The 15,339-nt window shown below is 46.2% G+C and overlaps 1 protein-coding gene and 1 long non-coding RNA gene across 3 annotated transcripts; both read left to right on the top strand.

Moving 5' to 3' along the window:
• The first annotated feature begins 1,060 nt into the window (after positions 1-1,060).
• RNPEP (arginyl aminopeptidase) lies at positions 1,061-13,724 on the top strand. 2 transcript variants are annotated; one of them, XM_081867009.1, is made up of 11 exons: positions 1,061-1,471; positions 3,307-3,447; positions 4,070-4,218; positions 4,777-4,893; positions 6,010-6,245; positions 7,518-7,631; positions 7,833-7,945; positions 8,950-9,058; positions 10,231-10,455; positions 11,486-11,628; positions 13,266-13,724. In XM_081867009.1, exons 1-11 carry the CDS (start codon positions 1,076-1,078, stop codon positions 13,419-13,421), a joined length of 1,899 nt encoding a protein of 632 aa, XP_081723135.1. In that variant the 5' UTR covers positions 1,061-1,075; the 3' UTR covers positions 13,422-13,724. The 2 variants fall into 2 exon arrangements, with proteins under 2 accessions (XP_081723135.1, XP_081723136.1); XM_081867010.1 differs by lacking the exon at positions 3,307-3,447 and adding an exon at positions 3,117-3,257.
• On the top strand, positions 6,252-6,588 carry LOC309344562. Its single transcript, XR_014157770.1, has 2 exons — positions 6,252-6,422; positions 6,557-6,588. It is a non-coding gene; the product is annotated as an uncharacterized lncRNA (long non-coding RNA).
• Positions 13,725-15,339: the final 1,615 nt, after the last annotated feature.

The following is a 15,339-nucleotide window of genomic DNA, read 5'->3' as shown; positions in this document are numbered from 1 at the left end:
GCTGATGGGAGTTGTAGTTCAGCAATATCTGGAGGGCCAAAGGTTCCCCATGCCTGCTATGTAAGGTTAGTAATTTATGAAACGTAATTATTTTTTCATATAGGTAAAAACATGAAATCATGCTGTACACACACACAGTGCTTTTTTCTGGGGGACACAGGGCTACACATACCCCTAAACATTTTGTGAATCTTTGTACTTTTGTCCATTTACTGTATTTATTTTTCCATTTACTGTATTTATTTTCCCCGATTTGAACTATAAAATGGTGGTTTTCTTGAGTCAGAATGAGAGTACCCCTAAACATATTCTTTAGGGAAAAAGCACTGTGTGTGTGTGTGTGTGTGTGTGTGTGTGTGTATTTCGCTGTCCATACGTAGGTCAGCGATAAGGAACATCAGGCCTGAACCCAAATATGTCCTTCCAGGCCCCGCCTCTATCCCTGCAGGCCACACCTCCTCAGACACACCTTCTTTCACCAGGCCAAACACCTACAGTATTGGCTTGTCTTTGCGTCCTCCTGTCTGCTTCTTTTTCCACATAAGAAGATAGAAGCTTGAGCGTACATGTAATTACATCTTTGCTTTTACTACTTGGAAAGAGGGGCTACGCTTCTGCCCACTACTCTATAATTATTAGTAGTACTGCAATAGTTGGGCTTTCTTCAAAGAAGCAGCTGTCACTTTCACTACTTTTTTTAAATGTTTATTGATTTTGAATTTAGCTGCGAAGAGTCAGTAGGATATACAGATCAATGAAAAGGAAATAAAAACCCATAATAATAATAATAATAATAATAATTTATTCTTTGTATCCCGCCCATCTGACTTGGCTGCCCCAGCCATTCTAAAGCACAGCAGAACATGACCCACTGAAAGCTTCCTGACACAGGGCTGCCTGTTTTCAACAAGAGAGAAGGGCAGCGCCCCCAAAGGAGCCGAGAAATCCGCTCTGCGGGCAACAGATCCGACGCGAGCGCGGCCCGCCGGGCGCTTTGAAAGCGCTCTGCTCGCTCCGCCCCGTGGGCTGAGCCTCGTCCGCCTTTCCGCCGCTTGGGCTGGCCTCTTTCTGGGCGATGGCGGCGGCCCGGGACGCGGCGTCGGCTTGCAGCGCGGACTCCTTCCAGCTCCGGCACCTGCACCTGGCGCTGAGCGCGCACTTCGGGCCGTCCGGCTCGGGGCACTTGCAAGGCTGCGTCCGCCTGGAGCTGACATGCCTGCGGGACCGCGCCAGCGAAGTGGTGCTGGACTCGCACCCCAGCGTCGAGGTGGAAGGCGCCGGGCTGGCGCCGCCGGGGAGCCGCTGCGGCGAAGGGCAGGGCCCGCAGCCAGGCGCGCTGAGGCCGCTCGCCTTCCAGAGCCGCCCGTTCGCCAGCTACGGCTCGGCGCTGCACGTCACCCTGCCGGAGCCTCTGACGTGCGGGGACACGGTGGTGCTGGAGATCGCCTATCGAGCCGGAGCGGGGCCCGGGGTGAGTCGGGGAGAGAGGCGGGCGGAGCCGGAGGGCGCGCGGATCTGCCCCGGTCCCTTCCCCCAGCCGAGGGCGGGAAGCGTTGCGCCTTTGGACCCGAAAGCCCTTCCTCTTAATGGGGAGAGAGGTTTGCTGGCAGCAGTAGCTCAGGAGCGGGGAAATATACACTCTGCACATGCTCAGGCGTGCTGCCCTCAGCATCATGTTTTTTCTTCCTTAGATCTTCATGGGCTGCGTTCCAAAGCTAAAGGCATGCCTAGGTGTGCCTGGGCTGCAGTGATGCCATTGCTCTGCTATTGCACCACCGATCCTGATTTTCATAATTGTCCCTTTCCCTCATTATTCAGGAGCTTTGGCAAGGGAAAGGAAGTGAACTTGCCTTTCTTGCTCTTGTCCTTCCGTGTGGGATGTTACTTACTGCCTGTGGACATCTTTCCTTATGGAACGTAGCTCAACCTTGCAAGCAGAAGGGTCTAGGTTCAATCCCAGCCATCTCCAAGCCTGCTGAATTTAGCCTGGTGTTTGGCATCCCCCAGACAGTAAAATTTAGCAGAAGTCTCCACTTGCGCGGGGATATCAGCTCACAGTAATGGAAGGGAGGACTCTCAGTGTAATCGTTACAGTTCCATGCAGTCAGTAGTACTGAACAAGAGAATTGTAGGGTGTCACACTCATGACGAGAATGCTAAACCCTCCCCATGGTGAGTGAATTGGTAGGCCTATTCTTACATCTTAATGCGTTTTAAACAGCCTTTTGTACTTGTAGTAACAGTGAAGCCCCCCCTCTCCCCTGCTTTCAAATGTATCTTCAGTGAAGTGAATATTCCAATCTATATTTCAAGCACAAAACCAGAAGAGGGATGTCGTTTTACTCTGGATGGATTTTGTGAACTGCAAAGCTGTCTGTGAACATGTTCTCCCAATTCACAGGGATACTGGGTTGAACTAAACGGGATGTGGAAAACCAGTAATACGAATCTCGGTTGTTGGAGCCATCAGGATGGTGGGGGTAGGAATCAAGCCTGAGGTTTAGTGCAGGTGAAGGGGGTTTGACCCTCTTTGCTGATCCATCTCCTCAATCTGAATCAACCTCTCTACCTCCTATTTGTTTTATACCCATTATGGTCCTTGTATGCTTGTTCCACAGAGAAAAATAGGAGCCTGGGAGGCATTTAGATCAGGAAAGCTACATGAAGGAAATAGTTAGGACTTCCACCTACAGCCATGATCTGATTCCCCCATCCCACACACCTATAATTGCACTGATACATTTCCTTGGATAATTTTTGGATTTAGCATTTCACAAACCACCGCTTTGTAAAACCTAATACCTGCATTAAGGCTGTTTGTAAGAAGAAGAAAATGCCTTTATTTCTTTGGACCTCTGCCCAGTCCTGATTACATTAATGTACACCTTGAAGAAGTCCAAGAGCTGCACATTGGTGAGTGCTGACTGTGCACATCTTAGAAATAGTTCATAGGTGCTCTCTTGAAAACTTGAAGATCTGGAACATCCCATGCTGGGAAATCCCAGGGAACTTTGTGTTAGAGTATTTGGGTCGTGTGCAGATTCTAGTGCTTGTTGGCTAATAGCAACTGAAGGCAGAACAGAAATGACAGCTTGATCCTGTACCTCCTCTTATAGATCTCCTTTCTGGATTCTTATCAAACTGCCCAGAAGGAGAAGCCGTTTCTTTACACCTCTGGCTTTCCTGTGCTCAACAGGTCCCTTTTCCCTGGCTTTCACACCCCGGCTGTCAAGATCACGTACTCTGCACACATCCAGGTAAAGTATCCCACTTCTCACGGAAGAACTGTCTTTTGTCTCTTGCTAGGTGTGTTGGCTTACTCCTGAGCAGACAGCAGGGAAGCAGAAGCCCTATATGTACACGCAAGGCCAAGCTGTTCTGAATAGGAGCTTTTTCCCTTGCTTTGACACCCCTGCCGTTAAAAGTACATACTCTGCTCTTATAAAGGTAAGCCAGGGCCGGCACTATTGTTTGGCTGGGTGAGGCAGCGGCCTCAAGCAGCAGAATCCCTGCCACTGCTTCCACAGCCCAAGCCTCACAAGAGCCGTTACCCATTCCGCTGCTGCCTTCTCCCCCACCCCCTGCCACTCCTAGGGAGGTAGACCCTCTTCTAGACTTGGGGCCCTAACAAAGGCCCAGTCTTGCCATCCTCTGGTCCTCTAGTCAGGCCTGTCTCCCAGCAGCTTTTCCATCTGTATTCTGTATCTCACTGGGTGAATTTGAGCCAGTTGGTTCATGGAATTGGAAGGGACCATGAGGGTCATCTAAGTCCAGCACTCTGCAATGCAGGACTCTCTTGCCCAACGTGGAACTCAAACCCACAACCCTGAGATTGAGAGTCTCATGTTCTACCGACTGAGCTATCCCAGCTTTCTCTCAGTCTAACCTTCCTCACCAAACCTAACCCAGGACTGTTGTGAAGGTGAAACACGGAGTGGGGGAGGAGGGCCATGCATGCCGCCTCAAGCACATTGGAGGAAGAGTGTGATATACTTGAAACAAGACCCATCCCCAATCAGCAAGTGCTCCTTTTCATTGCGCAACAAGCCTGCTTTTGTTTGTCTGTTAGGTCCCTGAGGGTTTCACAGCAGTGATGAGTGCAGTTACCCGGGAGAAGCAGAAGGACAACACTTTCTACTTCAAGATGCCTCTGCGCATCCCATCCTATCTGGTTGCCCTGGTTGTTGGGGACATAGTTTCTGCTGAAGTTGGACCCAGGTAAGAGCGTGGCTGGCTGCAGGGATACAGATGAGCCACCGCATTGCTTTATGTCTGCCTTACTGTTTGATCAGCCGTATTGTTAGCTTTAAAAGAAATCTTCAAAATGACTAACAGTAAGGCTACCAAAAGAATTAAGGCAGTAATTAGAAGTTAAATGACAGAACAATTAAACAAACTAATTATATTCCTCCAATGTAAGACAACAGGCTCTTGCTGCAAGCTGGAATTTCTGGAGTCCCTGCCTATCTCTGCGTAGATAGGCTGATAAGCAGCATCTAGCGAAACCCATGGCCTTCCAGGCATGCTGGACTCCAACTTCCATTATTGTAACTTTTATATTTTGATGTGGAAGAAAGCCCTTTCACTACTAGAATGGCTTCTTCATATGCAGTACAGAATGCCTTCTTATCTCCCACAAGCAACCATGGGAGTGACTCCTTAACAAATTGACGTTAATGAATGTGTTGCTGTTTATGTGACTTATGTGACTTAGGGTGTTTTCTTCCAATTTCCAGTTTCTTACATTTCCACCCATTTGTTTTCATCCCATGCTAGGAGCCATGTATGGGCTGAGCCCTGCCTGATTGAGGCTGCTAAGAAAGAGTACGATGGTGTGATTGAAGAGTTTCTTAGTACGGGAGAGAAGCTTTTTGGACCATATGTATGGGAAAGGTATGTCTTGCTGCTTCAGGGAAGGCTTCCCTTGAAGTCTTTGCAAACATGCATCCATTGATCCCAGATTGGGCATAGAGATGTCATACATTTTATCCTTTCCTTAAGTCAGCTTATCTGAACCAGGAAAAGCTATAGCTCAATGGTAAGAGCACCTGCCTTGCATACAGAAGTACAATCTCTGGCATTTCCAGGTACAGCTAGGAAGGACGCTTCATCTAAACCCTGGGAACCACTCATAAGTCACTAAAGTAGGCAGTACTGACCTGGGTGGATCAATGGTGTGACTTGGCTAAGGCAGATCATTCATGTTCTTAAATCCCTTGAGTCACACTTCAGTCTTTGGGCTGAGACTAAATTGGTGGTGGGACACATGCATTGCATGCGGAAGGTCCCAAGTTTAATCCCTGGCATCTCCAGATAAAAGGATGCAATAACAAGTGATGTGAAAGACCTCTGCCAGGGAACTCCTGCGAGTCTCAAGTAATAATGCTGGTCAGTTTCTAGAGGGGAAGTCATGTTAGTCTGCTGCAGCAGCAGCAGACCTGTAGCCCTTGAGGGACGAGCACATTATTGTTGCATAAGCTTTCATGACCCACAGTCCACTTGCACAGTGCAGTCTTGATGGATATGTGGTCTGGCCTGCTCTAAGGTGGTTTCCTATCTTCTGTGAACTTTAGCTGAAGATGAGCAAGCAGCAATTCCCCACTCTTGAGTGAATGTGAATTCTGGTTGATGGCATCCACCAGTCAAACTGCACTGTGCTTCAAGTGCACAGAACCCTGAATATTGCTGAGCCTTTTTGGCAAATTTGTATTCTGGTACCTGAAACCTGGGGGCAAACCACTGCCACACTCACACACTAAAGTGGAGTAACAGCAGGATATTATTATTCCTTAAATCAGGGACCCTCTAGGTGTTGTTGGGCTACAGCTTCCAGCATCCCTTACCAATGGCTATGTTGGCCAGTGCTATTGGGTGTTGAGAGTCCACAAACAGGGGCTACTGGATCCCCCCATCCCTTCCTTAAAGAAAAACCACTGGAATACTGTCTGGGGAGGCGCAGAGCCTCTTGACAGATGCTGTCTCCTTGATCACAAGCTTTGCTTTTGGCAGGTACGATGTTCTGTTTATGCCTCCCTCGTTCCCTTTCGGGGGGATGGAGAACCCCTGTATCACCTTTGTGACTCCATGCCTGTTGGCCGGCGATCGCTCCCTAGCAGATGTGATCATCCACGAGATCTCGCATAGCTGGTTTGGCAATCTGGTCACCAACGCCCATTGGGGGGAGTTTTGGCTGAATGAAGGCTTCACTATGTATGCACAGAGGAGGATCACTAAAGAAATTTATGGTGAGTTACCTGTTGGGCAATGTCCATGGTGCCTTGATATATTCTGCTCTTCTACAATTAGCATCCAGAGCAGTTAAATACAAACATCAATATGTAAATTCATGAACCAGAACAAGAGCTTCTTTTTGAAAAAAAACCCAAACATAACACAAACACATTCTCATTATAAGGATAAGGGTGATGATGGTAGATAGATAGATAATTTATTACAGTCAAAGACCAGCTCACATAACACAATAAAATCAGTGTTCATAAAGATAAAATATACAATCAGAGCAGATTGCAGCAATAGCTCATGAGTTAAAATTGAGGTGATGGTGGTATACATGTGGGACATGTATCCCCCCCCCAAAAAAGTGTGGAATGCTCCTGTTCAGTGTGCCAGCCAAGCCCTTTTCTGAGCTACTCCATTCCAGGAGTCATATCCTCTTGAATACTTAGTAGAGGAAGGATGAATTCAGTATGGGTGATGCTACTCAGTGTGATTTTGAATCTGGCTGTCTCCCTGGGTAGTGAGAATTCTTAGCATGAGATTGACTGTGAGGATGAGTTGATCATCCTCATTTTTATTAAGGAAGAGTAGTTATGTTAGTTCATAATGCCAAAAAGACCAATCAGGTTTACTGTGGTCAGAATTTGCATAGGCAGCAGCCTGCTTTGTCACACTGAGAACACATATAAAGTATGCTGGTGGGATAAAGCTGAAAACTGAAGTTATCTGTAGCACTAACTTCATATGAATATACTATTAAAATATTTTTAAGTTCTTTTGTCTTGGTGCCTATTGTACTATACACCCTGCAGTCTTCACAGTATTGTACAACTTCAACTAAGGCGTTGTTTTGTGTAGGCTAGGCTGAAGAAACTTTCCACCTGGCATTCACTTTCCAGGTGCAGAGAGAGCTTGATGCTAGGAATGCTGCCAGATGCTCCCATCTGCGTTCCTGAGGGGTGTAGCTTCCTGACGGGAGTGTTCCATGTGTCACCCTGAATAATTTGAATTTCCTTTTCAGAATTCCATTTGGAAGAAAGACATCACACACTTGCTAATGGTTAACAAGAAAGGGTTGCTTCTGTTGTGTTTCTAGTGGGATCAGCCTGCAGGTCTCAACTGGGTTCTTTTTTCTCCAGTAACAGTGATGTTGTGCTCCAAATAATCTTTACCACATATTAATGACTGATGCCAGACTATCAAGCAGGCAGTTTGGTTTGATGGCCAGGAGCTTAAAAGCACTAGCTCAGCTTCTTCCTTTGCTTGTCCCCTAAACTCAGGTGCTGCTTATACTTGCTTAGAAGCTGCCACAGGGAGGGCTTTGCTTCGCCAACATATGGACAACACTGGAGAAGACCATCCCCTCAACAAGCTCAGAGTGAAAATAGAGCCAGGTCTGTATTGGTCCAGTGCCTATGGATTCAAGTCACATCATTGTTTCCTTGTGTTCAAGGAAAGAAATCTGAATAATCAGTTATATACAGAAATTTGGGTTGTGGCTTAATGTGGCTCAGTCATTTCTAATAAGGCTTTTCCTTTTGTAATACTGGTAATTGGGTGTTGTAAATCTTATGCTAGTTGTTTCTTCTGCCCAGGTGTTGATCCTGAGGACACCTATAATGAAACCCCTTATGAAAAGGGCTACTGTTTTGTCTCCTACCTTGCTCACCTTGTCGGGGACCAGAAGAAGTTTGATGCTTTCCTCCAGGTACTGTATGTTAGCCTGGGACTTGTCTGTGCTTCATGGGAGTCTTGGGAAATTGGCTTCCTCTAGGATAGGAATGCGCAACCTCTGTTCCACGGGCTGCATTGGGACCATGAGGATGGTATCTCTAAATCATGCCCACCTGTCCTATATGACATCAGATATGGGGCAGTTAGAAACATGGCTGGATTGGGTGTGCAGCTACTTTCCCAATGGGCAATGGCGCCGAATTGGGCCCTACACTGTGGGTGCCCAGCATGACCCGCCCACGCCATGACATCATGATGCACACGCCTTGACATCATGACACACACAGTAGTGTCATGACATCATACCATGGGGCGGGGCCCAAGCTCCACGCTCTCTCTTCCACCACCCCCTGCCTGAACTTCGTGCTCTTTCCACTGTGTGTGGTGCTTGCATGGCTGCCCCTGTATTTTGTGGGTGCCTGGCCCCTATAAGGGAAAGGAAGCAGTTTTTCCAGCCCTATTCACTGCACAAGGGACTTTGACAGTGAGCAGAAGAACCCATCTTTCAATCATCTGACATCATGATGATGTTAGGTGGGCTGCCCCGCACACCTCTCAAAGCTGGCCAATGGGGTGGGCCCAAATAATGATCAAGTCCACTGGGCCAAAAAGGATTCCCTGTATGTTTGCAAGGGATGTTCCTGGGCAAGCACTGGTAATAACATCAGAAAGTAAGCTGTAGCATCCCACGTTGCTTGGAACTGAAACATGAAGTCATGGAAGCTGAATAACTTGTCACAGAGAAGCTGTTTCTGAGAGATTTATCTTAAGCTGTAGCTTTCCTTAAGAGGGGAGCAAAGTCGTCAGCCATGCATGTTGCACTTAAGAAATTCTCCAAAGATACCCGTTGGAGCAGGTAATTGCAGGCTGAACATGAGCTGAAGTTCTTTGCTGAAAGAGTTACTCATGAGTGGTGAAATGTTAAAGGTGCACCATTCAGACCACAGTTTAATTTAGGGAAATCTCTCTCTCTGGCAGGCGTATGTCAACCAATTCAAGTTTCAGAGCATCACAGCAGATGAAGCACTAGAGTTCTACTTGAATTATTTCCCAGAGCTGAAGAAGAAAGGGGTAGATACCATTCCAGGTCGGCAACACTTCCTACTTTTTAGATATTTGTCCATAATTTCAGGACCAAGCACGTAACTTTTACGTAAATCTTGGAGGTGGCAAGTGTCTCTTTCCCAGTTCTCCAAAGACACTTTTTAAGATGGCAAAAACGTCCATCCTTTGCATACTCTCCAGTTGCAAAAAACATCTCCAGAATATTAGCCAAGTATAACTGCTTAGAGAAGCATCATTCTGAATTGGCACAAAGCTTTGGGCAGCAATTCTTCCTTACAGTCAAGGTGATTAGGAGTGAACATTCCTCCCAGTGTTCCCCATGCTTTCATGCTGCCTTTTTCTAGATTTAGCTCACCATGTTGACTCTCTCCACCCATGATTCATTGCCTTTATTCCTTAGGTTGCATTTCCAAAGTACACATCTTGTCTGTTAGTTTTGAAGGGCCAAAGTCTGGCAGAGCTCCTGCTACCTTTAAAAGATATTGGATCTGGTTACTAGCCAAATGCATTGAGGATGGTAATAAGAGAACAGTTGCTAAACATCTGAGCTGGGCTTCTAGCTGGAATTCTGCTACCTGGGGCATAGCAGTCATATGAAGCTGATTGTCAATAACTGTCTTAAGTTTTCTGGCAAAGAGCTGATGCTAAGGATCAACTTAATACATTATGCCTGTGAGGCGAGGGATCTGCAGACCTGCAGATTTTATTGGACTCCGACTCCCATCAGCCCCTGCCAGCAGGGCCAGTTGTCAGTGATGATGGGAATGAAAGTACAGCAACACCTGGAGGGCCATACATTAGCCATCACTGCTATAAACCATGCACGTTCCCACTGACCCATGGTTCCTCTGGTCATCTTTCCTCTGTCCAAAAGTGAATAATGTTTTGCAATCCAGAGGGTTGTTCTGCCAGACATTTAGTTAACTGCTGGCAGGAGCATGGAGACTCTTGATGCAGTGAAAGTAACGTGTGCCCTGGCTCAATGAAGTGAATGCTGTTGAATGCTTATAGTGGTATAACCACTCCGTAAACAAATCAGAACAAACACTCAGTAAAGAATGGACCTAGTCTAACCACCATGTAAGCTTTGTGCAGGCAAACCAGGATGAATAAACAGGTTGTTAGTAACTTAAGAACTTCCAGTATTGAGTCCAACAAGCTTCCCTTTTCTCATTTCCCTTGTTTCCATGGCAGGCTTTGAGTTTGATCGGTGGCTGAACACTCCTGGTTGGCCCCCATACCTTCCTGACCTTTCACCTGGGGAGGAGTTGATGAAGCCAGCTGAGAACCTGGCAGAGCTCTGGGCATCTCCTGACTGCGACATGCAGGCAATTAGAGCAGTAGATGTTTCGACTTGGAAAACCTTCCAGGTGGTCTATTTCCTGGATAAGATCTTGGCGAAATCCCCACTGCCAGATGGTAAGATTACTCTTTGAGCGTGGCAGAGGGAATCGTTGCACTGTGAATAAATGTTGTTGACATTGAGATGCAAGCCAGGTGACTCCCAAGAACTAGAGATTAGAGCATGGGATGGAATAACTTGGAGCATTTGGGGGTGAGGGTAGAGCGTACCGTATTTTTCAGTCTATAAGACGCCCCCATGTATAAGACGACCCCTATTTTTTGAACCCAATTAAGAAATAAATATTTTAAACATTCCATGTATAAGATGACCCCCAATTTTAAACATTAAAAATTTGGGGGGAAATATAGTCTTATACACAGAAAAATACGGTATTTATGCATGGACGGACACCACAGCAATGAGATGGCTTGTCCACCCCCAAGCAAACATGCCTTTTTTAATACACAAAGCAGCATACGTCACTTTGGCTGGGGCTCCCCATTGCTTCTCTTGACCACATGAGGGCATAGGTGGCAAATACCCATATCTTCAGTTAGTTCCCCTTTCGGGCTCAGAGCCCAGCACCTCAGGCCCACAGATGAGGATAGCATCAAAGCAAACCAATTATATATGGACTCATGGTTACAAAACTACCTATTGTGGGGTTATCTTGACTACCAAGATGGTGCTTGCAGAACTTTCAGAAGTGTTCACCTTTGGTTCAAGACACTTTCTGTGGCCATAAAAGCATGTGATCATGCCTCCCCTCTGCCTGTGGCTAGAAAAAATACAACACAATAGCTTCCAGAGGGATACCTTAAAAAGACAGTGGAGGAAATTTCTAGTCTGAGACATTTTAATGCAAAGCTCATGTATACAATTGCCTTTGCATACTTTGTACCCTCCAGATATTGTTATCTGAGGCAGATGGGAATTGTAGTGTAAAACAGCTGGATGGCACTGGCAAAGGCTGGTGAACAAGATGAGCACAGTGACCATTCAGAAAAAGAGTAATTGGAACATAGTGCTTTTGCCTACTTTTGCTATGCTAATTTCCCTTCTGTTCTGGGAGTGAATGACCCTGAACTCTCATTTCATGCGAAGGGAACATTGAGAAGATGAGTGCCATGTACAGCAAGATCTCCAAAGCACAGAATGCAGAGCTGCGCCTCCGTTGGTGCCAGATTCTCCTCAAGAACAACCATGAGGCGGAGTTTGGCAAAGTGAAAGACTTCCTTCACAGCCAGGTTTGTGGTTGATCTGTCTGTGTGATGTTGGTTCGGAGGCATGTGGATCCTGTAGCTTTTACAAACATACATAATTGTATTTCTATGCCCCCTTTCCAAAGTTCAAACCATGCTCAAGGCAGCTTGCAACATGAAAAAATACAAAATTATAGACATAACAAAAGTAGTCAGAAACAATGAATAAAACATCAAAAGTATGCAACCAAATTAAACAATTTCCGCCTAAATCATAATAAGGGCTAAAATAAGGATACAAACATTAATATTGATAACAGCAGCAAACCCTCTGCCTCCAGACTATACCACAGCCCAAGAGTCTGTTCAGCAGCTTCAGCTTTTGTAGCTGGAGTCAGTCCGTGCCCTGCCCTCTCAGACCAGGTGGGAAAAGGCCTGCAAGACGGGAAGTAGGTCTTCTAGGAGTCACAGCCAAGATAGTATTTTACCCACTGAATAGTAGATTGATCCCTTGTCTTGGTTGGAAGCTGGGGCACAGGCTTGGTGTGGTGCCAGCCAGCCCTTTCCCCGCCATCTCCTTGGTCCTGCCCATCCCAGAACTAACACTTCCTCCTCAGAAACTAGTGGTGAAAACTGCCTCTTGCCACAAAACAGGGAGTGCTACTTTTAGCACAGGGTTGGAGAAACGTAGGTTGCCCACATGCTGTTGGACTCCGACTCCCATCAGCTCAACTATTGTGGCCCAGTGGTCAGGAATGACAGGATCTGTAGTCCACCAACGTTTGGAAGGCCACATAATATACTACTAAACTGTCATTAATATACTACTAAACTGTCAAAGCGCTTCTAAGCAGCATCAGCATCCATCCCTGGTTTAGCCACAAAGGCCTCTCCCAAACAACAGCCATTCTGAATGCTTCTGTGTACTGGAAAGTAGATAAGCATGATCTTGCCTGTTGCATGTAAAAAAGGAACGTGTTGCTGATGAGGATTTCTTACTGCAAGTTTTGGAGAGAGAGAAAAATCCTAACCTTCATAGGAAGTTGTGGGGTGCTGCAGGCCACTGAGCAGATAGATTATATCCATTATAGACTACAAGTAACATGGGTTATCTATTTGGTAAAGGTAAAGGGACGCCTTACAGTTAGGTCCAGTCGTAGCCAGCTCTGGGGTTGCGGCACTCATCTCGCTTTGTTGGCCAAGGGAGCCGGTGTACAGCTTCCAGGTCATGTGGCCAGCATGACTAAGCCGCTTCTGGTGAACCAGAGCAGCACATGGAAACGCCGTTTACCTTCCCGCTGGAGTGGTACCTATTTATCTACTTGCACTTTGATGTGCTTTCGAACTGCTAGGTTGGCAGGAGCAGGGACTGAGCAACAGGAGCTCACCCCGTCGCGGAGATTCGAACCACTAACCTCCTGATCAGCAAGCCCTAGTTTCTGTGGTTTAACCCACAGCGCCACCTGCATCCCTTATCTGTTTGGAAAAGCACTCAAAATTCAGCATATATCTTTCAGCACACATGATTTTTTTCTGTTTCATCTTTGCATCAAAACCAGAAGGAACTCGGGCATTACAGAATGTTGCAGTGTGAAACCTAAGTGAAACTGAATGGCTATTGAGTAAGCACTGCTTTGGTGGTGAGTCGTTCTAATGCATTGTCGTTCTGTGCTTGATTTCAGGGAAAGCAGAAGTACACCCTGCCCATCTATCGTGGCATGGTGAGCGGCTCGGAGGCTGCACAGGCGCTGGCTGTGGAGACATTTTCTGCCACGGCTCCACAGCTGCATGTTAACGTCCAGAACTACGTCAAAAAGATCTTGGGGGCGAAGAGTTAAGGAAACCACAATTCCAAATTAGTCCATTGCTCAAACTTCAACAGATGTCTGTATGCCATGCTGGGGGGTGGGGTGGGAGTCCTCCCATCTTTGGAGTCCTAAAGGACTTTGTTCAAATGCTGGTAATTTCTGAGGCTTCCCAGAAGGCGTAGTTTCCTCATGGATAGCCTGCTGATTTAAACTCCCCCCCCTCACTTTTTTAAAAAAAAAGGTTTGTAAATGTAAACATAAAATTATATACAAAAAAATTTCTATCTCAAAGTTTTCAAAATGTGATATATAAAATGTAATTAAAATACATAATTTTTTTTTGTTTCTGTAAATAATAGTTGCCAGTTTTCATTATATCAGTTATATTTTTATCTGTTATCTTTAGTTCTTTAAAAATGGTATGAGTTTATCTACTGTTATTATTCATGCAACCTACTTTCTCATGTTCCTGTTTTGAGTATCTCTATTCCCTTCCAGTACTTGGAACAAATTATCCTTGCAATCATTACTATATAGCAGGTGTAGGGGGAAATTTTGACCCTCCAGATGTTGCTGGACCACAGTTCCCATCATCCCTGTCCATTGGCCATGCCAGCTGGGGCAGATGGGAATTGTAGTTCAGCATATAGCTGGAGGGCCAAACGTTCTCTACACCTACCATATAAGATTGGTAATTTATGAAACACAATTATTTTATCATGTAACTAAAAAGATGAAATCAACCCATTATATGCCGCCTTTTAAGAAAACAAAAACTTGGGAGGGGGGGGGTAGATATTTGAGAATGTAAGAGAAGAAGAAGGAAGGAATTTCAGTGTAAACATTGATTCCCTCTTTTAAAAATCCAGCCCCGATTCCCTAATTCACATCCAGCAACCCTGCATAAAAATGTTTTTTTCTTAAGGTACATGAGCCCTGCAAGTTTCCAAGGAAGGCAGCAACACGAAGAGAAGGCCAGGGCTGGGCAGCCACACCTTCTCTACCCTTTCCTATTCCCACAAAAGTGTGTGTGTGATTTTTAAACAGAAAAGGGCAGAGGCAAGGCATGAGCAAGTGGCCAACCACAGAGTCACCATACTCCCACCCTTGCAATCCGATGTGTGTGTGTTTTTACGTCATGATGATACCTTGTCATCTGAGGCTCCGACCACAGACCACATTCTCTGTCACGCTCCCTGTTGATAATTATACTTCTCAAAAACAAGCAAGATGCAAAAGCATCCCTGCAGGCAGCTCAGGCGGCAACAGAAGTGGATTCCTGTCCTGTCCCTAGAACTTGCAGCTCAGAAAGAAGCAACACTGCACGCATGTTGTGATTGGGCTGTGGGCTGCCATAGTCCTACCCTACCTCTGTTAATGTAATGTGCTGTGCTCCTCTTCCACGTAAAATTATGTTGCCTCAGTTCAGAAAGGGGGAGGCCAGACTGTTGCTGCTGCTTCTGAGGCGCCAGGCACCACACTCGTAATCTGGGGAACCGGGTTCGCTTCCCCGCTCCTCCACATGCAGCTGCTGGGTGACCTTGGGCCAGTCACACTTCTTTGAAGTCTCTCAGCCTCACTCACCTCACAGAGTGTTTGTTGTGAGGGAGAAAGGGAAAGGAGAATGTTAGCCGCTTTGAGACTCCTTCGGGTAGTGATAAAGCGGGATATCAAATCCAAACTCTTCTTCTTCTTCAAATGAAATGCTAATACAACCGTATGTTGTGCTCGTGTGCTTACTCTGTTTCTACCCTGGCGACGTCGGATCATGGGGCCCTCACCATAGCAATGGTTTGCTGCTGGAGTTCAAAAGTGTGGTTTGGCTCTTTTGAGAAGATGGCTAGAAACCAGTTGAGGAATGAGGTTTCCGTTCTCAATTATCCATTATTCCGTTCTTCTGTTATCAGTTGATATAGAGGGTGGGGGGGGGCACAGAATTATTATAGGG

This window comes from Podarcis erhardii, assembly GCF_964252035.2.
Source record: "Podarcis erhardii genome assembly, chromosome: 6".
NCBI lineage: Eukaryota > Metazoa > Chordata > Lepidosauria > Squamata > Lacertidae > Podarcis > Podarcis erhardii.
The sequence above is the reverse complement of the archived record's forward strand: the minus strand, read 5'-3'. Positions and strand labels throughout refer to the sequence as shown.